At 44.9% G+C, this 25,341-nt stretch overlaps 2 protein-coding genes across 4 annotated transcripts in view; one reads left to right on the forward strand and one right to left on the reverse strand.

Moving 5' to 3' along the window:
• The window catches only part of MYLK4 (myosin light chain kinase family member 4), a 113,047-nt gene extending 105,387 nt beyond the window's left edge, over positions 1-7,660 (reverse strand). For both annotated transcript variants that reach the window (XM_074398383.1, XM_074398382.1), the window contains exon 1: positions 7,581-7,660. In XM_074398383.1, coding sequence (XP_074254484.1) covers positions 7,581-7,636 — 56 coding nt within the window. In that variant the 5' untranslated portion in view covers positions 7,637-7,660. The remainder of the gene's footprint in view (positions 1-7,580) is intronic.
• Positions 2,873-23,950, forward strand: WRNIP1 (WRN helicase interacting protein 1). 2 transcript variants are annotated; one of them, XM_003927442.4, is made up of 7 exons: positions 2,873-3,939; positions 6,211-6,402; positions 7,643-7,884; positions 17,252-17,481; positions 21,629-21,784; positions 22,518-22,597; positions 23,193-23,950. In XM_003927442.4, the coding sequence occupies exons 1-7, from the start codon at positions 3,103-3,105 to the stop codon at positions 23,466-23,468; spliced, it is 2,013 nt and encodes a 670-aa protein (XP_003927491.3). In that variant the 5' UTR covers positions 2,873-3,102; the 3' UTR covers positions 23,469-23,950. The 2 variants fall into 2 exon arrangements, with proteins under 2 accessions (XP_003927491.3, XP_074254482.1); XM_074398381.1 differs by lacking the exon at positions 22,518-22,597 and having other exon boundaries at positions 2,915-3,939; positions 23,193-23,338.
• Positions 23,951-25,341: the final 1,391 nt, after the last annotated feature.

Genomic DNA, 25,341 nt, shown 5'->3' on the forward strand with positions numbered 1-25,341 from the left:
TGAAAGTATGTTTTTTCATTTATTTTTCTACCATCGCCACCTAGTGGAGAAAACCCTGAACTTCAGACAGAGGGGGTTAGGGTTCAGGAAAAAAAGAATATAGGACCTACTGGGTGCCAGGCACGATACTACCTTCACATCGACAAGTTCATTTAATTCTCACAACAGACTGTGAGGCAGGCATTCCTATTCCTCTTCCTCCTTTAGATTTGGAAACTGAGTTTGGGAAGTTATGTAGTTTTTCTCAAGGTCATACTATGGACAACTCAAAACCCAGGTTCTTGAAGTCAAGGTCTAGCGCCATTTTCACCTTATAGTTCATCCAAATAGCGCAACTTCATCCATACATGTGGCCATGGGAGTAAAATACATACATATATACACACACATATATATACATACACACAGAATCTTTGCTTTGTATTTCTTATATATATAATATAAATTAGTAAAGCACAAATATAAAAAGGAAATGGGATTATACTATATATATGTTTTATATGTCTTAATGTTTACTCCCATAGTACATAAGTTTCCCAAAACAATACTTTTGAAAACACGTATTAGGTAACAATAAAGCTGGACATAGAATTACATCTGTAGGTAAGTATACTGTCTAATCTTGAAATACACCTTAAAAGACTAGGAAAAGGTGCTAAAACACTAACAATGATTATAAGTAAATTTTCTATAGCACGTATTTTTTTCAAAAAAAAGAAATTTTAGGCCTTACATTTATTAAAAGAAGAGATTCGGCCAGACGTGGTTGATCACGCCTGTAATCCCAGCACTTTGGGAAGCCGAGGCGGGCGGATCACGAGGTCAAAAGATCGAGACCATCCAGGCCAACATGGTGAAACCCCGTCTCCACTTAAAAAAAAAAAAAAAAAAAAAAAAAATTCAAAAAATTAGCTGGACGTGGTGGCGTGCACCTGTAGTTCCAGCTACTTGGGAGGCTGAAGCAACAGAATTGCTTGAACCCAGGAGGCGGAGGTTGCAGTGAGCCGAGATCGCGCCACTGCGCTCCAGCCTGGCGCCTGGTGACAGAGTGACACTGTCTCAAAAAAAAAAAAAAAAAAAAAAAGAAGGAAGAAGTAGAAGAAGAGGAGGAGGAGATTCAAGAAACTTCACAGTTGTCTAGTTTGTTGTCATTATTTTAAAATTTTTTTGGATGGGTTAAGAGTGATCATGTGTCCATATATTTATATAAATGTTTAAAATTAGTGTAGCGTATTTCCAAATTTAGTAACACTTTTGAAAACCTGTTTTGAGGTCGGCTGGAGAACCTCTTTTTCCAAGAAATACTTGCTTCTGTGATGTTCCTGTGATTATCCTTCTGAGGTACAAATAAAAATAAAAGCTCAGGTGGGCATGGTGGCTCACGCCTGTAATCCCAGCACTTTAGGAGGCTGAGGCAGGTGGATCACCTAAGGTCGGCAGTTCAAGACCAGCCTGACAAACCTGGAGAAACCCTGTCTCTACTAAAGAAAAAAAAAAATACAAAATACAAAATTAGCTGGGCTTGTCGCACCTGCCTATAATCTCAGCTACTCGGGAGGCTGAGGCAGGAGAATCACTTGAACCCAGGAGGCAGAGGTTGGGGTGAGCCGAGATCACATCATTGCTCTCCAGCCTGGGCAACAAGAGTGAAACTCCCTATCAATCAATCAATCAATGAAACTTACGATCCTTTATCTTTCGCATGATGATTAACGAAATAAAATTTCTTAATTCATGTTTCTCTAGCTTTTCTATAATCTTATTTTTAAGCCTAACTTTTTTAGTTAGAAAAACTCTTAACCATCAAGCCAGGTGTCGCGGCTCAGCCTGTAATCCCGATGACTACAAAGGCTGAGATGGGAGGGTCCCTGGCGCCCAGGAGTTCGAGGCTTCGGCATTCCAGCCTGGGCAACAGAACGAGTGAGATCCTCAAGCTGCTCTTGTGCAAATTAAATAAAAATTCCACTTCTGCCAAATTTCAGGAAAGTCTTCATTCTCCCTCAATTCACTTACCTCCTCTGGTTACCAAAAACGCAGGTTTAAGATACATGTTTTAAAACGAAATACTTACAGAAAAGCAGAAAATAAAACCACAGAACATGGTAATTCATTCAAAGATGCAGAACGCCACACTTGTTTTAATCTGATATTATCTATCCCTGTCTACGACGTAACTGCACACGGGCATCTCCCATCATTTGGTTGCTAAGGAAACAGAAAGCTCGTGTTTCCGATTTGCCACTATCACACAGAGGCCCGCGAGAAGCATCTTTAGGCTCGAAGCGCGCTGTAGGTGAACCGCCCTTGACTAAAAAGGCCAACAATTCTAAAGGAGGGCGAGGGACTTTTATTTGCATTTCTCTGACCGCCACTGAGGTGAGCATTTCTTTCACCTGCGTACTTGTTTGTATTTTTCTGCTGTTCAGGTCCGTTGTCCAGTTTTTTACTGGAGCCTTTTGGGGGTGTTCTCTATTTCCCTTTAGTTATAAACGACCCGCTGCGACCTCCTCCTGCTCCCCCCATTCATCAGCCGGGCGCGGAACACCGGGAAAACGACGCTGGCCGCCGCAAGCCCGCAGGCAGTCCACCGCTCCGCCCCGCCGAAGCGCGCCTATTAGGCTCGGGTGGGGCGCTGCCTCCTCCACCGCGCAACCTCGCGCACGCGCACCACGCTCGCCCCGCGACCCCTCACAAATGCAGTGCTCATAGCCGGAAATGGACGCAGGGCGGCTGTGGCGAACGGCCACGGACTACACTTCCCCAAGTGCAGTGCGAGGTATTGTCGGCAGAGATTGGGACAAACGGCCACAGACTACACTTCCCGACACGCCGCGCGGGGAGGTGCGGCCGCCGGGGCAAACAGCAGCGGACTGCACTTCCCGACACGCCGCGCGAGGCGCTGCCAGCGGCCGGCCGAGGGCGGGCAGACGCGGGAGCCGCCGACGTGAGGCATGAGCTGCGCCCTCCCCCGGCCCGCGCGCGTCCTGCCGTCTCCCCGAGCAAGGGTCGCGCGGCACGGGGCCTAGTGGAGGGCATCAGAGGCCTCAGCGTGCGCACGGGCTGCTGCGGCCGCGCCGGGCGCCGGGGAGAGCGGCGGCCGCCATGGAGGTGAGCGGGCCGGAAGACGACCCCTTCCTCTCGCAGCTGCACCAGGTGCAGTGCCCCGTGTGCCAGCAGATGATGCCCGCCGCGCACATCAACTCGCACCTGGACCGCTGTCTGCTGCTCCACCCCGCGGGACACGCGGAGCCCGCGGCCGGGTCGCACCGCGCCGGCGAGAGGGCCAAGGGGTCCTCGCCACCCGGCGCCAAGAGGCGGCGGCTGTCGGAGAGCTCGGCGCTGAAGCAGCCGGCCACCCCGACGGCAGCCGAGAGCAGCGAGGGCGAGGGCGAGGAGGGCGACGACGGCGGCGAGACCGAGAGCCGTGAGAGCTACGACGCGCCGCCCACGCCCAGCGGCGCGCGCCTCATCCCCGACTTCCCGGTGCCCCGCTCCAGCAGCCCCGGGAGGAAGGGGTCTGGGAAGAGGCCGGCGGCCGCGGCTGCGGCGGGGAGCGCGTCTCCGCACAGCTGGGACGAGGCGGAGGCGCAGGAGGAGGAGGAGGTGGTGGGCGACGGCGACGGCGACGGCGATGGCGATGGGGACGCGGACGCGGACGGCGAGGACGACCCGGGGCACTGGGACACGGACGCTGCCGCCGCCGCTGCCGCCGCCTTCGGGGCCACCGGTGGGGGCCGCCCGCACCCCCGGGCGCTGGCGGCCGAGGAGATCCGACAGATGCTAGAGGGCAAGCCGCTGGCCGACAAGATGCGTCCGGACACGCTGCAGGACTACTTCGGGCAGAGCAGGGCTGTGGGCCAGGAGACCCTCCTGCGCTCGCTCTTGGAGACCAACGAAATCCCCTCGCTCATCCTGTGGGGGCCGCCGGGCTGCGGCAAGGTGAGTGCCGCCTCGGCCCTAGGGCTTCCGTGGTTATCCTGGCTGTGAATGCAGCTGGCGGTCCCATAGCCGGGTATGCTGCCCCCAAAGCAGCCGCCTGGCTCGCCTGGATAGGAGGGCCCAGGAGGGCAGACGCAGCCTACGTAGCTGGGGCAGTGCCTGGTCCACAGGTGGAGTCTGTGATGGGTGTGAAAACGGCACACACCCCTCCCCAGATTCGTAAGGCAGGCTTGCCGAGTTTTAAAAAGGACGTTGTCTGTGAATCCATAGTTTTAGAAGATGTGGACTCCTAGATTTGATCTGCCTTTATCTTCCATCAGCCTCCCGGTCCCTCCCCAGACTTTGATTTAGTAACTGAATTCACCAGGAATCAGCAAGTTTACATTGTAAAGAAACATTTGCGTATTCCGTTTGTACGTAATAGTGTTTCAGCTTTGAAAAAAAAATCAAATTCTGTTGTGCTTCCTTCCCTTTCCACTAGTTGTTGGTTTAACAGACTGATATTTATTCTTGAGAATATGTTTAACATTCTTATATTCTTGAGACTATATTTATTTTACTAAATGTAGTCATACATTTACAAAACTAACATAAAAACTTTTTCATCTTCAAGTTATTTTCGTCCAGTATCTTCATAACTTTTCTCATGATGTCTTGTACTCTAGAGAAGAAACATCTGTGCATTTTGGTGTCCATTCCTATGTCCCTTTGTGAGGCGTTAGCACAAGTCCAGACGAGGGCGGTTAGTATATTGTGGATCTAGAAAGCATGTCAGTGGAAGAACACTTGAGAAAAAATGGAGGCGGTGAGCCAGAAAACAGAGAAAGCCAAGAAGTGCTTAAATACAGGATGCTTTTGTATCCATAATAAGGGAGAAGAACCAGCATCAAGGAGTGAAAGGGAGAATTCAGGATCAAACTGTAAAGAGTTCTTGTAGCTCTGAGATTCAGACTCTTTTGCACACAAAGCTTTTATGATTTTTCTCCTATTTTTCTTTCCAGCTTCATCTCCCGCACTTAACCACACCCCCTTTAACTCCAGTTCCTGGAATGCATCTTGCCCTTTTTGTGCCACCTTTTTTGCCCTCATGCCTTCCCTTTGGCCAGAAATAAACCGGAGCTATCCCAAATAACATTTTATGATGATGGTCGTCGAATTGTTGACGTCTGTCCCCGTGGATTTAGGTGTTACCCCATTTAGGGGATTGAGCAATATCATTCTTATTAATTGTGAAGTCTTTACATAAGATCATGAGAATGGTTAATCAGTTGTTGGTAGCCCCAGTCAGCAAGGTCCTTAGGGAAGTGAGTGGGTGAACTCATCCCACCTACCAGATGCCAGGCAAGAAATTTGAGTGGTCCAGGCTGCTCGGTGAGATGGGCGTTGGTCGTTGCAGACCTCGGCATCTGTGACATGGGAGCCTGATTCCAAAAGGCAGGCAGGCAGGCCGGGATTTGGTAAAGAAGCAGCCACAGAATGGTGCTCTACAACTTTGAGAAAACAAAGTGCCACCTTTCCATTCCACTCATTAAACAGTCTTCACGTTTTCTTTATTCTCATTCTTTAGTACTAACAATAGCAACATTCATATTCATGACAGCATATACATATTTGTGGAGCACCCATGAAGTGCTAGGTACTGAGCCAGTGCCTTTCTTGGGTCTCCTTGGTTTTCTATTAATTGCTAATGTGACCACAGTGCTGTTGTTCATCTCCTACCAGAGTGAACACACAGAAGTGGCCTGCAGGCATCTCAAATGCTTGGTCATTGTCACTGGTCTCAAGGCAGAGTCTCCTTCGCTCTCCTCTTCTCAGCTGTGCTGAGCTTCCAGTTTGAGCTGTGGTTCTGTGATGAGTTCCGTACCTAGATCCTTCAGCAGCAGTGCTGTCTCGGCTGGAGGCGGGAGAATTTTCTCTTTGGTGAGAGGTCGCAGCTGTCACTCTGCTAAATCAAGACAGCCGCTCTTTACTGGGATTCTGAAGATCTTAAAGAGTCCCCCAAAAAGGAATCAAAGATGATTAGGGACAGAGGAGAAAAGGTCAGGATTAGCCTAAGGTTTAGCTGCTTTCCTGTTTTTTTTTTTAATGTTGGTTTTTTGGTTTTTTTGTTTAGAAATATGCTCTGGTATTTTAGATTGCATCTGTGCCGCTAAGCATTCCTCAGAGTTCAAGTTGCTTGGGAAATGGTGATGCTGCTTGTGGTAGTTCCCGTGGGTGCTGGTCTCTGTGTCTTATCAGCTTTTCAAACTGTATGTGTGTCATCTTTTCTAGACCACTCTGGCTCACATCATAGCCAACAACAGCAAGAAACATAGCATAAGGTTTGTGACATTATCTGCAACAAATGCCAAGACAAATGATGTGCGAGATGTCATAAAACAAGCTCAAAATGAAAAGAGCTTTTTCAAAAGGAAAACCATCCTTTTTATTGATGAGATTCATCGGTTCAATAAATCTCAGCAGGTATATTAACTTCCTTCTACCTTTTGGTCATTGTGAACATCAAACAATATGAAGTATGTGATCTCACCTTGAAAAGTACAATGCACTATACAAATGCTAGAAACTTGTTATTATGAGCTTTGTTTACAAAGAAGCATAGGCTTCTCAACCCATATTCTTCAAGCCTATCGGTGTTTTTGGGGAACAAGAAAATGTTTTCTCTATCTGATAAATGAAGTGGTTGGTATATCACTGAGCTGTATGTATCAGAAAAGCAGCTTTGAATCAAATTTTCAACTTTTAGAAATTTTTAATCTAAATACTAGGAGTCATTGTGAACAGTAAAATAATGATTTTAAGATCATTATTTTAATGTGTTTTTAAATTTCTTTAATGGTATTTTTATTTTCAAAATTAAAGAATCTGTATTTTCTGTAACTCCAGGCTCCCTTCAAGGTGAATGTTGCAAGAGCTAATGATTACTGTTTATTTAAATGGCTTTCTGAATAAAAGGACACAATTATTTTTATAAACAAAGCCGCTTTGGGATTTTAAAAAATAGGCATTAAAATTTTATCAGGCTAACATCTGAGAGCTATACTCTAAATTTAAAAAATTAAAATAAATTTTTAATGTATTTTGTTGCAACTTTTTAATCATACACAGAATATTTCACAAACTTCTACTAAGCCTTTTTTGAAACTTTTTGAATAAACAGACCTTTTTAAAGTTCTGACGGGATGTTAGCATTCTAGGTTTCATATTGGACCATTGACTCATGTTAGTAGTTTTTTCCTTATAAAACAGCATAATCACCAACTTTGTTAGGAATAATAATATGATTGAGTACTTGAAGTGGAAGAAGATTTTGGAAGTGTTAATTAATGTTTTTGTGTATTCTTTCTCTTCTATAAATAAATAGCTGTTACATATAAGCTCTGTGCCAGTTCAGCCTTGGGTAGATGTTTTTCTGAGTAAAGAAATCATTTTGGTTGAAACTAAGTTAGAATTCTACTTAAAGCTATTAGTCTACCAGCAACAGATCAGGCTTAGACAGTCATTCGAGAAGATGTGTTTTTTAGACGTAAGAGTTGTACTCCCCCAATGTTGCATCCATATTCAATGACTATAAGGCTGCTGCTATTCCTGAACTCTAAAGGTAAAAATGAGGAAAAGGAAGGAATGGATAGCCAACTTACATAGGATTCTGCAGGTGGCTGTTGACTGGAATCACTTTTTTCTGTTTTCCTCCCATGATTAGGACACTTTCCTTCCTCACGTGGAATGTGGGACGATCACTCTGATTGGGGCAACCACTGAAAACCCTTCCTTCCAGGTCAACGCTGCTCTTCTGAGCCGCTGTCGAGTGATTGTTCTTGAGAAGCTTCCAGTAGAAGCAATGGTGACTATTTTAATGCGAGCGATCAACTCCCTGGGAATCCACGTCCTAGACTCTAGCCGTCCCACTGACCCTCTGAGCCACAGCAGCAACAGCAGCTCAGAGTAAGTTGACAGTGTGCAGCGTCCTGGGGGCACACACCTCCCAGCGAGTCTCCTGGCAGGGGGCCAGAAGGGGCTGGGCATCAGTGAGGAGAGGGTGGGGACAGAGAGGGGACAAGAAGAGATGTTGATCTGCCAGTAATGAAAATAAAAGAAGAGGGAAGTGATTGATTAACTACAAAGGTATCCTGGCAAACTTTATAATTTTCTAGCCTCTACTGTGTGTTTCTATAGTTGTTCAAGCTTTAATTTAGCTTTGTTGTTTTAGTTCTTGGGTGTTTGCATTTGTGCTTAGGGTTCTATGGGCAGTCTTAGTGATTATATGAAAGGCTTTATGTCCCTCATTGATGATTTGAAAGGCTTTATATCCCTAACTGAATAGAACAAAAAAATAGATACTTCCTAGACTTAGAACTCTTTTGAACATTGTACTCACATTTCAATTTCTTTTTAACCTGCAGTTCAGCATTTTGTTAAAAAATATCAAGTAAAAATTAATGTACTTGCAGTGGAAGTACTTGTAACCTTAAAATTATGTAATCCTTTTTGCATACTTGAAACTCAACTTCATGAAAGTAAAGGAATGGCAACTGGAAATGACATTAGAGGCCGTCCCTATCCTTTTGGTGACCTGTTTCTGCATCATGAGTACCACATGGGCTTGTTAATGTACCGAGTATATATCATAGATAATGAATTTGATTTCTTGGGTCAGAGGCTTCCTTTTTTTTTTTTTTTTTTTTTTTTTATATATTAGAACGTATTCTTCAGATGGTATTTGTCCATGTCTTGGCTGAAATACTGCCATGGAACATAATCTGGTCTGATGAGAGGCTGTTGCCCACCTCCTCCTGCTGTGGATTCTGCAGCTGCTCGTGCCTGCCCTGAGGCCAAGTTCTGGAGCCACTTTTCTGTGAGGATTAAAGTACAATGCATAGTTTTAGGCTCAGGGTTTCGGTTTCAACAGCTCTCCCTATGTGTCTGGCCACATTTGCTCCTGTCTGAGATGGGGAAAGAATTCTGCCGCGTATAATGAAAGCCTTGAAATATTTGGCCCATGGACCACTGGGTAGGTCAGAGTGGCCTCGTTTTGGAATACCGTTGTGATGGGGATAGCCATTAGAACTGCGACCACAAGTGAAGTGTAGAACCTATTGGCATCAGCCACATGGACTCATACTCAGAAGCCCTTTGTGTGGTGGGCATTTGTCAGGGCCTAAGGGGGCTGCCAGCTCCTCATATCTAGTATAGGTTCAGTATCCCAAATCTAAAATCCAAAATGCTCCAAAATCTAAAGCTTTTTGAGCACCTTCATGATGCTCAAAGGAAATGCTTAGTGGAGTACTTCAGATTTCTGGATTTTGGGTTGCTTGTCTGGTAAGTATATAATGCAAATACTCTAAAATAAAAAAATATGAAATTCAGACCCCTTCTGGTCCCAGGTACTTCAGATGTGGGATTCTCAACCTGTGTAGCTTTTCTGTAACAGAATTCTCATTACAGACTCATGTAAACCACATGTTAAAGACAAGTTGAAAGCAAACGGAGGGAAATCCTAACACGTTTCTGTGTGTTCTTTTTCCTGTGTACTAATTGTCATAAGGTATCTGCAACTTAACATCTTGCATGTGTATTTGTCTAGGGTGATTATTATTGATTTCATATCATCAGTTCATGAAATAGAACGTGAAATCAATAATTAATATTGATGACATGAAATCAGTAATAATCAATTGTTACACAGATATCCTCAGATTTTCCGCTTCTCCCCAGTCACTGCCATGCCAGAATTTAAATGAAATGAGGAAGGCAGCAGCCAAGGAGCTCATCCTTGTGAGAGGCATTTCTGTATTTTATTATGAAACATTCTCAGGCGATTTGCAGGCACATTAAAGTTTGAGAAGATCAAGTGAAAGAATTAAGACTTAGTTATTGAAACTGATACAAAAGTGAGCTAGAGATTCTTAATCTGCTAAAATTGCCTTCCAGAGAAAACCTCCCATACCCAGTAAATGGTTTACTATTTCCACTACCACTGGCTTAGAATTGATCCCAGGTATGACTTCCATTCACTTATTTGCTGTCTTGTGTTCCCCTCTCCTGGGAAGACTGGGAGGACAGGAACTTGTCCTTGTTCATATCCCAAGCACAGTGCCTGGCATGCATAACGTGCTGGGTGAATGGTTTGTAAATCAATAAATCCTAACTTTCAATGTGAGAAAAGTAGTTTAATTTTTTTTCTCGTATTATCCAGCATAAGGGATAATTACCCAGGTATCAAGAGCCTTTTTTTTTTTTTTAATACTATTGCCCTTTTCATCAGCAGCAAGCAGAATAAAATGAAAGAATATTCAGCTTAAATCCGTTAATTGGTCTACTTGTTAGCAATTCTAGCAGAAAGTTAAGTTAGAAGATATCATAGGCCACAGAAAGAACTTTGACATTAGAAGTGACTTCCAGATAGAAGTACCTGCCACCCCAGTTGTCATGGATAATTAAGAGTGGATTGTGATGTCTTCTAGTTGTTTTTAGGTAAAATTTTACTTTCCAATCCCTGTTGACAGCTATATATACATCCTTGTGCATATAAATCAGATTTGATGACACTAATCTAGTTGAAAGAAAAGACTTTTAATCCTAAATACTTACTTTTTCTCTCCGGGAAGCTATTGGTGTGCATTTGTATTCTTGTGTCATGTTTTGGTGCCCTAGATAGCAACTAGAACATTTACAGAGAAGTCCCCAGGCTGTTGAACTGCACGTGAGAGGAGGTGAGCAGGGCACTGGATTTGGAAACTAATCAAGCTGCCGCTTAGCTGTTCTTGATTGCACTTGAGGAATTGTGAGTTCTCACGCAGTATACTCATGTAAGTGATACACCCTCATTAGAGCGAAATAAGTGTTCTTTTAAAAAAGTCCCTCCTGTAGTTACTATTCAGTCAAAATTGAAGGTCTTGCATATGGTAGGCATTGGCTGAGGATTGAAAAGCTTGTTCCTGTGCCTTTAAAGGGAGTGCAATATGATGAAGGCTAGAGGAGCAGGTCTGCTTTCAGTGCCATGATTATATGCCAAGCGCGGTGGGTATAGAGAAGCAGCGTTCAGAATGTGCGAAATACAGTATTCGCCTCCTAGATGAGGGGTGCAGAGTTGTTTTGAAGGATAAGCAGAATTTGCTGAGTGAAATAGAAAGCTCATTGTGCCATAGTTGCTTTGGTTTGTATGGGTAAGCAACAGTGTTCAGGTATTTTGCTCTCTAAAAATATTTGGGTCACATGATGTAAACAGTGAAGCATGCTATCTGCTCTACTTTAATTTTGGAGGGCAGGAAAAAATGTCCATGGTTTGTGATACACGATGAATGAGCTTGTGTTGCTGAAAATGAAAAAGTAAACTAGTATTTCATCATCCTGCACTACTTGCTGCTTTGAAGGACTGTGGATTCCTAGGTCATAGACTGTGTACATATTCAAAAACACTCCTAAAGAATCAATTCTTTGTGAACCAGGTAGAGTATACAAGTCTTTGGAGATCAAGAGAGTGAAATGAGAGGTTGTAACTGCCCTCTGCCTCGCTAGGCCTAGTTCCAAGAGTTGGCTGGAAGACTGAAAGTGGGGTCTATCCCTGGCTAAGGTGCTGTGGCGTAATTAGGTTTGGGACTTTTCTCTAATCATCTGGACAGGAGAGCCCCTGACAGGCTGGCCCCCAAATAAGGTGGCTATGCTCTCTTTTTTCTTTTCATAAAAGTTTTAATATTTGTTTAATGTTTTCTGCCATTGGATAGAAAAAAAGGTAGCAGAACTTCAGAATACAAGGTCCTGATCAGAATAAATTGGTGGTGTAGGGTAGATTTCAATACTTTTACTTAAAATATTTTTAAGTACATTAGTATAGTACATTAACATAGCTGTTTTAATATGAGGGTCCATTAAAATAATGCCATAAAAGCGCCAGCAGCCAGAACCACAGGTCCCATCGGTCTTGGATGCATTTCCCGTGGCTGCTGTAACAATTACCACAAACCGGGTGGCTTAGAACACAGAAGTTTATCCTCACAGTTCTAGAAGCCAGATCAGAATCCAAGTAGCAGCAGGGCCATGTTCTCTTCCAGTGTCTGATGGCTCCTGGCATTCCTTGGTTTGTGGCCATGTCACTCAGGTCTGCATCCATCTTTGCATGGTGGTCGCCTTCTCTGTGTCCCTATGTCTTCTCTTTTTCTGTGTTTTATAAGGACATTTGCCATTGGATTTAAGGTACACCTTAAATCCAGGATGATTTAATCTGGAGACCCTTAGTTACATCTGCGAAGACCTTATTTTCAAATAAAGTCACATTCACAGGTTCCAGGGATTAGGAGTGAACATCTTTTGGGGTCACTGTTCAACCCACTGCAGACCCCTACCAAGTATAATGTAATTTGGAAAGACATGTGCCTCTGTGGGATTAAACAGAAAGATACCATCATCTGAAATGTACCTTCTCTCTTTGTGGAGAGTGTAAGTTTTGTTTTGCTTTGCTTTCACTCTGGTGTTAGGGATCCAGCAGCGTCTGGGGCTCTCCCTTGAATATGTGCAGTTCTGGAGAGTATGCTGTTGCAGTCTGATGAGGGTGATTCTCCTCACTGTTGATCCTGATAGCAGCATTTGTTGAGTCTCATGACATGGCAGGCACTGCTCCAAGCATTCCACATGTCTTATTCACTCCTCAGTACAGCTCTGCAAAGTAAGTCTCATTACCTCCTATTTACTAGATGAAGAAAGCGAGGCACAAAAAGGTTAACTAACATGCACAAGACCAACAAGCTTCAGTGTGATGGAGCCAGTGTTTAAGACATGTCTGTATGTACTCAGCGACTTCAGGTGGAGGTGCCAAGTTTAGAGACATGGGGCCCACAGCTCAGTTTTTCCATTGTGACTGTTCTCTCTTGGCACTTTGTGTAAGAGCAACTCTGTAGCCATTTGTAATGGATTAGGAACGAAGTAGTTCCATCTGTAAAGTAGCAGGAGAGCCTTTTTTATTTTATTTTTTTTTTTTTTTGAGACAGAGTCTCCCCTTGCCAGGCTGGAATACAGTAGCGCGATCTCAGCTCACTGCAACCTCCACCTCCCAGATTCAAGCAGTTCTCCTGCCTCAGCCTCCCATGTAGCTGAGACTACAGGTGCTCGCCATCACACCCAGCTAATTTTTGTATTTTTAGTGGAGATGGTCATGTTGCCAAGGATGTTGTCAATCTCTTGACCTCATGATCTGCCCACCTCAACCTCCCAAAGTGTTGGGATTTTAGGTGTGTGCCACTGTGCCTGGCCCAGGAGAGCCTTTTAACCAGATCTGCACATCACTCTTCCCTGGGATACATTTTAGAAACATACCTTGCTCAGGGTTTATCTTTGGAGATTTGAGCTCAGTCTGTGGTAAGGCGCATGTGGCTGTATTTGTGTCTAACTTGATGCATATACCTAGTTGAAAACCACCGCACAGCAGTTATTACCCTGACTATGAAATGTTCCTTTTCCTTAGTGAAAGAGATTTGTGGGGTTTGGTTTGTAATTTAGAGTGGGAGCGTTTAATCAAGCCATGTATATTCTTTCGTTCAGATACGTTTTTACTTACTACACTCCTCCCCTTATAAATCCAGCTATCTAATTATTCTCCAAATTCCAGTACTATCCAATGTGTAGAAGGCTTCAGGATTTAGGCACCCAGAAGAAGAAAGAAGACAGCTTCCTGTATTCTTCTATTAAGATTAAAGCTCTTCTCTTCAGTTGGAGAAGCTAAGCTTTCTAAGTCTGTTTATCTCTAGATCTTGTTAAGTAGAAATATGATTTTTCCAATGCATTATTTGAACCAGTTGTCCCTCGTTATTGAATACTGTTTTATTATAACAACGTAATTTACTTCCTATTGTTTATTTCTATGTAAGATGCCATTTTGGGCAGTCTGTCTCCAGAATAGATCTCACGTCATTTAATTGTATTCTACCTTTGGAAGGTTATTTTTAAATGCAAAACGTTTTATTAAAATATGCTTAAATTTCAAAATAATTGTAAATTCTCTATACTGGGAATACTCTTTCAAAAGAGTTTGTGTAGCAGTTACTGTTTGCTGAGGGATTTTGCCAATATCAATACAGCTGTCCCTTCGTCACTGTTGGCATGAGTTCTCTCATGAGCTCCCCATTTGAAGATCTCAAAGTATTTTAGTGTGTCTTACTTTATTCTTCAGGACTTAGTAAATGGGGGTTCAAGATATATTTGGCGTTAAGTGGAACCTTTCCCTAAAAGGCTCAGTGTTCTTCACGGTAAATTTCCATTTTGTAATTTTCTCTTTTTTTTTTTTTTTTTTTTTTTGAGATAGAGTCTTGCTCTGTTGCCCAGGCTGGAGTGCAGTGGCGCAATCTCGACTGACTGCAACCTCCACCTCTCAGGTTCAAGCGATTCTCCTGTCTCAATCTCCCAAGTAGCTGGGATTACAGGCACGTGCCATCACACCTGGCTAATTTTTTTTTTTTTTTGTATTTTTAGTAGAACAACATTCGTCATGTTGTTCAGGGTGGTCTCGATCTTCTGACCTCTTGATCCACCTGCCTCCGCCTCCCAAAGTGTTGGGATTACAGGTGTGAGCCACAGTGCCCGGCCCATTTTGTAATTTTCTTGTGTGACCATTATGAGTGGTGTCAGCAGCTCCTGTATTACTTGGACAGAGTTGCTGACAGATTGATTTGGACTTTGAAATACTTTCTTCTTTTGGACAGGGGTGAATTTAAAATGTGGATCATACCCAAAGGGAAGTGGAGTGGTGGGAGCTCAGGTGGCTTTCATTGTGGCAGCACCTCCATTCCCCATGACCCCAAACCAGAAGAGTAGGACTACTTGTACTTTGGTCAGGTGTTTAAAAGCCAAAGGAAGACCTTATTTTCCAGCCACATAAAATACTCATCATTGCTGAAGACTTATTCACAGCATGCTGTTCATAAATCTGTAGACTGCTAGTTGGCTTCTCGTCCAATTAATAAGGCCTGCCTTCCTGTCTGTATATGAGGACTAATAGAGGCAGGACAGTATACTAATAAATGCCGTGGCATATAAGGCCACCCATCCTGTCACTGTCCCCACTGTCCCCATCTTGTCATGCCCCTGAATGCATACAAAGGACAAATACATGGAAAAGGGATACATACCAAAATACTAATGTCGAGGTAATCCAGCACAAGGTAAATTTTCTCCCTTTGTCTATTTTTAAAATTTAATGTACATTTTTTAAAAGTAAATATTCATAGGTCTGAGTACTTGTTTTTCAAACAACTTTTTAATGGTAAAGGTTGTAAAACTATACAAAATATGGTCCCAATTTTTGTTTAAAAAGTTAGTCGTAAGGTTGATGGTTGCATAAAAGAAATTCTCGACACAGTAGATGTTATCTCTGTGTGCTGAAAATATGGATTCTTTTTGTTTTCTCTACACTTTTCATATAATTTATAAAAAGTAAAGGTTTCACTTTGAGATTGTGATGAAACTGAAGTTAGTCCCTTTATTGTGCAAATATTGGATGCCTATCATCTACCAGGTCTGGGAATACGAAAAAAGAATAAAATATTCCTGCCCTTGAGGTGCTCAACATGTAGTAGGGATGGAGAGATGATGAACGTAATGTAAGCAACAAACAACCTGACCCACGGTGCAGGAGATAGGCTGGTTCAGTCCGTTAGGATCCACTGGGGCTCCTGCTTTTACTCCTTTTTCTTCCCTCAGTTGTCCTATAGGCCTTTTGTTGCTCAGCAGCTTTCCAAGGAGATAGAAGCCATTGCTTTTATTAGTTCTGAGGCAGAAATGAGGTGCACAAGCAGTTTCTAGTCTCCCTTCCTGTCCCCTCATACAGGTCGAGCCCGGTAAGGGGCTAAGAGCGTGCCCTTCTCTCCCAGGGATGTCACACACTGCCACACCCCTCTGATGCTGGTCCCTCCCATACATTTTCTTTAGTATATGTTCTGTCTATCATTATCTTCCAAATCATCTTCCAGAAAACTTGCCGACCAATTTCCAGTTGAGAAATGATCCACAGGCTTTATAGAGTGGCAGGAATGTGGCCTTGGTGTGTGTTTTGTGGGTGTTCTGGTGAGGTCTGCCGAGAGAATGCTGCCATCAGGAGAGAGGAAGATGGGTCTCCAGGCTGCATCAGTGGCTCTGGGGCCCCAGTGGTTGGCATGAGTGAGGAGAGAGTCATTTGTTATAAAGCTGGGGCTGGCCAGGTGTCTTAGGTGTGGTGAGAGACCCGCAAGGAATAACTGGAAATCAACTTTGGTAGATAGAGGGATGAGATGAGGCATCTTGAAGACATTAGGAACAAATCTTTCCATGAATGGAATGCCGATTGGTGTTATTCGGGTTCCTCAGTGAGCAGAGTAGTGCCGGTGAGTGGGTGTGTGGTGGGGAGTTCTGCATTGATGCAGCAGGCAAGCTTGGTCTCCTTTGGAAACTGCCACTCCCTTCCTGGCCCAGCCTCGTTGGTGCTTGTACATTATTTTCCAAGTAACTGATTCGGACAGTCCTAATGGGCTTTTTATTTACTGTTCAGCTTATAAGCTGAACGTTGATAATGATATAAGTGAACTGTAACTGAAAAATTATTTTTTTGCTTCACAAGTGTGCAACTAGCAGCCCAGCCAGGAATAATATAAGACCCCACTAAGTCATGAAATTTGTTAGATATCTTGTTTAACTTGACCAGGAATAGAAAATTTTACTGACTCAGTCTTCTGATTATAGTTAGGTCTTATTTATGAGGGTCCAAATTTAGAAATGTGACTGTTAGTTTTAGTCCTGATGTCAGAGAGAGGTTAGACGGCTTGTTGTTTTTAAAGCAAAGGAATTGAACTGCATGCTCTGGAGCCCTTCAGGGCTAATATTCAGATGTGATGCTGTCTCTCCCTTGTGTGGAAAGTAGTCTGAGCTTATGCCTGTCTCAGCAGGATGTAGGCTGCATTTGGAACATGTTTTCTGTACACGGTAATGAGGTGCTAGCATTTCTAATAAAGTTTTCACTGTTCTGTAAGGTAGAACCAGAGAGACCACCTGTCAACAGTAACTTTCCAGGCCATTCAGTGTCTGTTTCACACAAGCTTAGATGTGTAAACCTATGCAGTGAGAAACCCTCGACACTCATACGATACAGGGCAATAACCTGCTGACTTAGGAGACCCAGTCAGTTCATAGTCTTGATGATGCTTAAGCACATTGACAATGTGAGGTGAGAATAAGAGGCAAAGGCCTTCAACCCTTCAGTGTCCTTGCCGAGAAGTATGAGTTTCTAAGACGTATGCAGAACAAGAAGTATGCTGCCTGAATGTGAGGATAACTAACCCTGGTTGTGTTTCAGGCCCGCCATCTTCATAGAGGATAAAGCAGTAGACACCCTGGCTTACCTCAGTGACGGTGACGCCCGAGCTGGGTTGAATGGACTGCAGCTGGCAGTGCTGGCTAGGTTAAGCTCTAGGAAGATGTTCTGTAAGAAGAGTGGGCAAACCTATTCTCCCAGTAGAGTTCTGATCACAGAGAATGACGTGAAGGAGGGCCTCCAGCGATCCCACATTTTATATGACCGGGCAGGTAAGTAATTGACATGTGGAAAGAGTGAAACTGTAGGGAAAGAAGTGTGTGCACACATTCTCATTTCTGGAATCCTGACTTTCAGCTGGGTCCAAAGCATGCCAGTGATTCTTAGGTGGATCTCCATGTTGGTATAAGCCTTCCTTCCACACAGGGCTGACCTTTCCAAAGAGAGGCCTGAAGCAGAAGCTACCCTGCTAAGAATCTAGAGCAGGCGTCCCCAAACTAAGGCCCGCGGGCCGCATGCGGCTCCCTGAGGCCATTTATCCAGCCCGTCCCCGCACTTCAGGAAGGGGCACCTCTTTCATTGGTGGTCAGTAAGAGGAGCATAGTATGTGGTGGCCCTCCAACGGTCTGAGGGACAGTGAACTGGTCCCCTGTGTAAAAAGTTTGGGGACGCCTGATCTAGAGGAGTTTTGGGGTTGGAAATGGCAGGCTGCACATTCACCTTAGAAGGTAGTTAGCTATTCCCCACCTTGCAGAATACAAGCACCTTTGGAAGTCTGTGTGTTCACTTGACAGTGAGTATGTTTTGTGATCATTTACAATGGCAGTAAATAAAAAGAGGACTTTTGCCATAATGACTTAATAGGTTTAATTGAGAATTACAATGCTTTATTTCTAGAGTCTATACTAAAAAATAAATTGTCGTGGATCTTGAAGTTTTTGGGTTTTTTTTTAGCAGCTTTTTCAAAAATTAAATTCACTGTGTGCACTTAACTGTGTAGAACTGCATTTACAGATACCAGATTTGATACCAGCTCTTATGAAATCTGTGACCTAGCAATATTAAATGTCATTAGCACAGCACATTTGCATCTTTTTATAAAAGAAGTGGGAGATGAAGATAACATACGTAGATTAGGCCAAACTTCTGCTGCTTGAGCGTTGAGCGTTTGTGGGACTTTGGATGGAGTCATATTGCAGTTGCTGTGAAATATAATTTCCACACTTTTAAAAGCTCTGCCAGAAAAGGAAGCTGATAATTGAATGTTGCAGATCTCACGTAGGCTGTGCCACATGACAATGGAGAGTCCTTACTGGTTAGAGAAGGGGTGGAGGGGCTTAAGAATGACTTTGGTTTGGGCGCTGCCTCTTCGTGAGTGAGCACACTCGCTGCATGACCTTGGGAGGCTGACCAAAGCTTTTCAGCCTCAGCTCGCCTCAGCTGATGATAGCTCGGGAGTGTTCATTGGTGCTAAGGATACATTGGCAAGTTGAACAAACAGTCCTATCCGCACAGTGACGTGAATGTGCCCTCAGAGGGGCCTTCTCAGATGGCCGGCTCTCCCTTGTGCTCTGCAGTGTGACGTGAATGCTTGCAAAGTCTGAAAAGCAACACGTTCTAGGTGTAGAGCTCTGCTTAACTTTTGGCCAAATACAAAAAATGTACATGTGAACAAGATAAAAGGTTTTAAGACGTTAAAAAAAAAAAAATCTCCCCTTGCCGGACTCGCCACTGTTTCTGAGGTTCAACAGCAGCAGTCTCTCTCCCTTCTTGTAGGTGTCCCAAAGGTTTCGCCCTGTTTTGATTGGACTGACTAGGACTATTCTTTCACATTTTATCAGACTGTCAGTTGAGATCTGTGTAACATGGCATTCACTAACAGCCATTGAGTATTTTATAGATGCATTCATTTTTTAAATTCTCAAAATAATCTTATGGAGATAGCTGTTAATATTACCCCCATTTTAAGATAATAAAACTTGCCTTCGTTCACAAAGCAAGCAGTGAAGCTGACCCTTAAATCCATGTCTGACTGGTTCCCAAGACTGTCCTTCCCCACATCCGAGTTTGCCTCCCTACCAGCCTCACCGTGCCGTAACTGATCTTACCCATTACATCATGCTACTGAGAGGGATCACCTATCCATCCACATCCATGCAGAGGGGATCTCGGAGGGGTCCAGTCCTGTGAATCCTAGTTCTTGAGCCCCGTGTTGTAGAGGTCTGCACAGTGGGGATCACCTTGTCTATAGCTTGTAGCTGGGGGTCCATGGAGGCTGCCTAGTGCCACAGCCTTAAGAACCCCACATCCTACATGTCTTGCCAGGATGAGTGTGCTCACACCCCCCACCCCACTGCAACATGTCTGCCCCGTGGCAGATCCACAGACACATAAGTATCATTCAGATCCTGGAGAAAGCTGCTTTTCCAGGCTTTGCTCCATAAATAGGGATGGTAGAAGCATTGCCCTGGAAACCTGTTAGCTTATGCTCTTAGGCCTTTTTATAACTCGAGTGAGACAAAGACCCAGAGTTTTTTTATTTTTTTTTTTATATGTCACCTAGTACATAGTTAACCTGCTAGTAGGATCCAGTGATGTTTCTGTATCAGAGTGAAGGAATTTCTAAATGAGAGCAAACTCTCTGCCATGCACTGACATCGAGGTTCTATATGAACAGTCAAATTACAGGTTATAAAGCAGTATATATTAAAAGTAAACATGGAAGGTAGCATAGAATAATACAAGTATCTACCACTGATGCAAAAGAATCTTTCTACAGTGCCTGCTCTGTGTGTTATTTATACAGCCCTGTGAGGTAAGTGGTCTTGTTGTCCCCATTTTACAGATGAGAAACCTGAGGCACAGTGAGAATCAGAAACTTGCCCATGGCCTACGAGCTTGGGGGTCCAACCCAGGCTGCCCGGTCCCAGAGCCTGTGCTCTTGCCTATTATACTGGTGGTATTGCCTCTGACATTGACAAGGTGGGAGAAGATGACTGACCTGTGTGGGGGAGTTTAACTTTGATATAAAGTGGCCTGGGTTGTTTCTTCCAGCCCCCGTGCCCTGAGTTTAGCCTGGCCTGTTCTCTGCCACCCTCCTCCCCACCTTCCTCCGCCCTGCAAAGGAGCAGAGTGTAGCCAGAGTGCCTGGGCCAGCAGGATGATAGCGTGGGCCGGAACCATGCAGATTTCTTCCAGGACACCCTCTGAGCCAGTGTCGCTAGCGCTCTGACTTCACCAGGGAAGCCCTGGACAGGAGACCCTCAGTTTGTTCTCAGAAATCCAGTAGCTGAGCTGACCCATCCATCTGCCCCGGTTCTCGGAAACCAGAGTCACTCGGGCTGAGCCGTGAGTCCTACAGGTCTTTCCCCTGTGGGAGGCTAGCATCTTCTGCTTGCTCTCTTTTCTACCTGAAGTCCAACTGACATTTTGGCAGCGAGCTCAGCTGCCGGGATTTGTGACTGGTGCCAGTTGTATTGTGGACATGGGCTTATTCTGAGCACAGACCAGGAGCTCCTCTGGGAGGAGTGAGACTCGCAGGAACCCTGGTCTCTGCTTTCTTGTGAGAAGGGTGCCCCCTCCTTGAACTTACCTAAGGGACAGTGGCCAAAGAGTAGTGAAATGTGTACAGGTGCCACTGCTTAGTTCCTGAGAACTGTTTAGCTTTAATTTTTTGCCCTTAAATATGCCTTTTTTCAAAAGCACATTTCACTGATTTCATGTGAATCTAGGGTAAAAATGGGATAAGACCAGGCGGTGAGAGGGTGGGAGCTGGTAGTCCATGTGTCGGTCCTTCTGGGACCCTGCCACACAGGTGTCCCCACAGCAAGTCTGGCAGAAGGAGATTTAGATGACGGCAGGCTTCGGATATCAGAAAGGCAGCTGGAAATGACACTGAGGAGCAGATGGGCTGTAACAGCTGCCCTGGCCACTTGGCTCTGCCTTCCTCCTGGCTCTGGCCAGGCCCACTGGTGATCTTCCTGCAGTAGAGGGGTGGGCCGCAGGATGGAGTCAGAACAGGAGACTCAGCGTCCCTTCACTCTTGTCTCTGGCAAATCCGCCAGCTGGAAGGACCACCTTTCCAAGTGAACTCTTTCCCGCTGCCTCCGTGCCTGTGTGTGCATACTGTGTGGACAGCCACAGGTTTCTGCTGCAGCGGCCTGTTCCCCTGAGTAGGACTGGATTCCTGAACAGGCTCCTAGCCCCACAGAGAACTGCACTGGGCCACGTCCCAGGTTTAGGCCCGAGCAGCTAGTGCACGCCACTCACAGCACAGTTGAGGCAGCTGCCCAAAGCTCTCCTCGGCTTTCCCAGGGCCTTTGTTAGTTCAGGCTTCCTGGAAGTCAGCTGGTGGAGACGAAGATGGCTTGGGCGCCCCTCCTGTGAGCTCTGTGTGAGTGGTGCTCTTTGTGATGTCAGGAGAGGAGCATTATAACTGCATCTCCGCCCTGCACAAGTCCATGCGGGGCTCCGACCAGAACGCCTCCCTCTACTGGCTGGCTCGCATGCTCGAGGGAGGAGAGGACCCGCTCTACGTGGCACGGAGGCTTGTGAGGTTTGCCAGCGAGGACATAGGTGAGTGTGGTGGGAGGGTCCCGGAGCCCTGTGTCCCAGGGGTCGGGGAATGGCTGACAGTTACATTGTGGCTTTTTGGGGGAGGGGGGCAGGAAGAATGTCTCAGGGCCATGTGAGACTGGCAGGGGAAGATAAGACTTTAAGCTCAGGTGGTTATTACTTGGTGCGTGTGTACCTTTGAGTATTTGTGTTCCTAAAGTCACCGTTTTCTGTTTCCTCTTTGGGAATGTTTTTACTAACATTCCGAGTATTGCAGTAAGATGAGCTGCTTTTAAATTTGCTTTGAAGTCAGGTGTTCAGGGTTTTCTTTGGATAGCTCCCGAGGCAGAAATGGAAGACTCTAGACACTATATGAAGAGAAAGATCAGGAAAGCACTCCCCTTCTTTGGTGTCACGGGATGTTTGGTTTTTAGTGTTTCCATCCTGGCAAATGTCTCCATAGCCTTGACTTCTTATGTTTGTTGTGCAGAGACTCTTATTTTCCTAGACGCAGAGTTTTTACCCACAGGGAAACCGCTCTTAACACCACACACAGTAACCACTCACTAAATATTTCTTGCTTAAGTAAGTGCATAGGATCAGAGACTAGAGCTAAGTCAGTCCGTTTTGCTCCATGGGATTGCTTTGGTCGTCAAGTGTACAAGCAGTGGTGGTCTGTGGTCACCTACACATAGGCCAGGAGGACAGTGTGTGTCGTGACTAAAACTCTCCTTTGTCTCTCTATGTGTGGCAGGTCTGGCAGACCCATCTGCATTAACACAAGCAGTTGCTGCCTACCAAGGCTGTCATTTTATAGGCATGCCCGAATGTGAGGTAAAGTAATCAGCTCAGTTCCTTGCACATCACTTCTTTTCCCTTGTGCTCTGTCCCTTTGTAGATTTGAATAGATGTCCCTCCTTCACCGTTGGTGGATTGAGCCCACCGAATATGCTACTTGGCTTTTGAATCTCTATAGTAGACTCTTAGACTCCTAGAGAGGGAAACCTTCTTTGTCAGCGAGGTCATGTTTCAAACTGTCCTCAGGATTCCGGGATTCAGAGGTGCCAGGTTTTCCAGGGAGCAGAAAAGTTAAAGGAGCTGAACAGGAAGCCTCTGCGAGTTTGCCCCCAGAGCAGCGTCATATTCATCTCTTTATATATTGGGGGCCTAAGAAAAATTTAATTTAGTAAAAAGGCCTTCGGTTTAAAAAAAAGAAGAAGAAAAAAAACCACTCACCTGGTTTGCCTCTCACCTCGTGGGAATTTCTTCTCTCTGTGATAGGTGGTTATCCAGGCTGTAGGCACAAAAGGGGGAAAGAAGCATGTGGGGATCTTCTCAACATTACCCAGAGCTGTGACTCGGAAGGGGCTCTGCAGAGCAGAAGCGCAGCATCTTGCCAGTAAAATGTGTCCTTCTGTGTCATTGGTAGGTGCTTCTGGCCCAGTGTGTGGTCTACTTTGCCAGAGCCCCAAAGTCCATTGAGGTGTTCAGCGCCTACAACAACGTCAAAGCCTGCCTGAGGAACCACCAGGGACCGCTGCCCCCCGTGCCCCTGCACCTGAGGAACGCACCCACTAGGCTGATGAAGGATCTGGGCTACGGCAAAGGCTACAAGTACAACCCCATGTACAGCGAGCCTGTGGATCAGGAGTACCTGCCGGAAGAGCTGAGGGGAGTCGATTTCTTCAAGCAGAGGAGGTGCTGACTCTTCAGGCCATGGCCGCAGAAGGATGTTCAGGCCACACAGCAAAAGAAGCTTTTTTAAGGGAGGGCCAGAAAGAAAGTAACTGAGTTGCAAAATTGGTTGCCTGGTGGAAGTTAAAACAGAACCACATTTTGTGCCAGAAATTGCAGAGTTTCGTAGGTGGAGGCGCAGATATTTCAGCTAAATGTGTAACATTGAAATTGTGTTCATTTGCACTTGGTGCGGCAGTTATGCTTATGAAAATATCTGGCAGCTTTGTGCAATGATTTAATGTTATAAGGAATTATCTATTTTGTCATAGTATTTAAGTCATAATGTCATTTCAGAATTCAGTTCTGTAGGATTTTTTTTTCTTTAAAAATGTATATTCTAGGTAGTTTCAATTGGTAAAAAAATGTAATTGTGATTTAATACTGCATAGTGTTTTGGGTATTTTTTTTATATGCAAAGGTCTTATGAGCCAATAAAACTATTTCAAAGTACTCAGATTCTGTCATGATTTTCCCACCCGGATGCTAGGTACCAACATCGTCACCGTTGCGTTTGGTCGGTGGATACGGGGCAGGAGAAATACCACCCTGGTGGTGGGAAGAGTGGGGAGCTGAGTTGAGAAGTCAGGGTTATCTTGTTGGAAGTTAACTTTGGTTTCTTTAAAGGAATTCTTTTTTAAATGGCTTGTGAAAGACTCCAGTAGTCCCCATGGCCCATTCCTCCCCACTTCCCCTGGTTTCTTCTTGCAGCTCCATATTTCCAAACAGTAATTTTTCTCTGAGTTTTTGTTTCCTGAACATAAAGTATGCCACTCCCCCTCTCAGTTTAGAGTTATTTGTGCCTGCTGTACTTCCTCTCCTTAGTCGCATTTCATGCATATTCCCACAAGGACGGCCTCTTCAGGTAGTCGGTTCTCTTCCCGCCTTGGCGTGAGGCCTCCTGGGGTCCTCCTGCCGTGTCTGCAAAGCTGCTGGCTGTTGGCCGGGGACGTCCTCTGCCTTTCTTCTGAGTGAGATTCCCGTCTTCTGTATGCGCCACCCTGCCTTCTTGGTTTATTCTGCTATTTCAGTGTGACGTCCTCTAGTAGTTTATCATGCTGGAGGGACTGTACGTTGCAGAGGCTTGGTCCCGACTGGGCCTCCCTCCCTCTGCCTGGAGCGTCTGCACTCAAGCGTGCAGTTGCCATCCCCAGAATCTCCCTTCATCGTCACCCTGGAGCTTCCCTTTACTTCTCCCTGCACTCCATCTGATTGCAGGATCCTGTGCTTTCTGGTGCAGGTGGTGTGTATCCTCTAGTAGCTTTATGGAGCAGGGGTGTGTGGAGGAAATATATTTTTAGGCCTCAAGAGACTTAAAATGCTCTTATTCTACCTTCAGATGTGTCTGAGAGTTTCACTAGGAATAAATTGTAGGTCAGAAATTACTTGTCGTATTCCACCCTCCCACATTGCTGTCAGTTTTGAAGGCATCCTGATGTGTGTGGTCTTTTGTTTGTAACCTCTATCAACTTGCAGACTCTTCTGTCTGCTCCCCATGTTTTAAAAGTTTGCACGGGGCACTTGGTGGACCTTTCAATCTGGAAACTCTTCTAGAGAGTTTTGTCTTTCAGTTCTAGGGAAGTTCCTTTTTTACTCATTCAATAAATATTTTTATTTATTTTAATTTTATTTATCTTTTTGAGACAGAGTCTCGCTCTGTCACCCAGGCTGGAGTGCAATGGCCCAATCTTCGCTCACTGCAACCTCCACCTCCCTGGTTCAAGTGAATCTCCTGCCTCAGCCTCCCAAATAGTTAGGATTACTGGCACTGGCCACCACACCCAGCTAATTTTTGTATTTTTAGTAGAGACAGGGTTTCGCTATGTTGGTCAGGCTGGTCTCGA

The sequence above is a fragment of the Saimiri boliviensis genome, chromosome 4 (assembly GCF_048565385.1).
Source record: "Saimiri boliviensis isolate mSaiBol1 chromosome 4, mSaiBol1.pri, whole genome shotgun sequence".
Lineage (NCBI taxonomy): Eukaryota > Metazoa > Chordata > Mammalia > Primates > Cebidae > Saimiri > Saimiri boliviensis.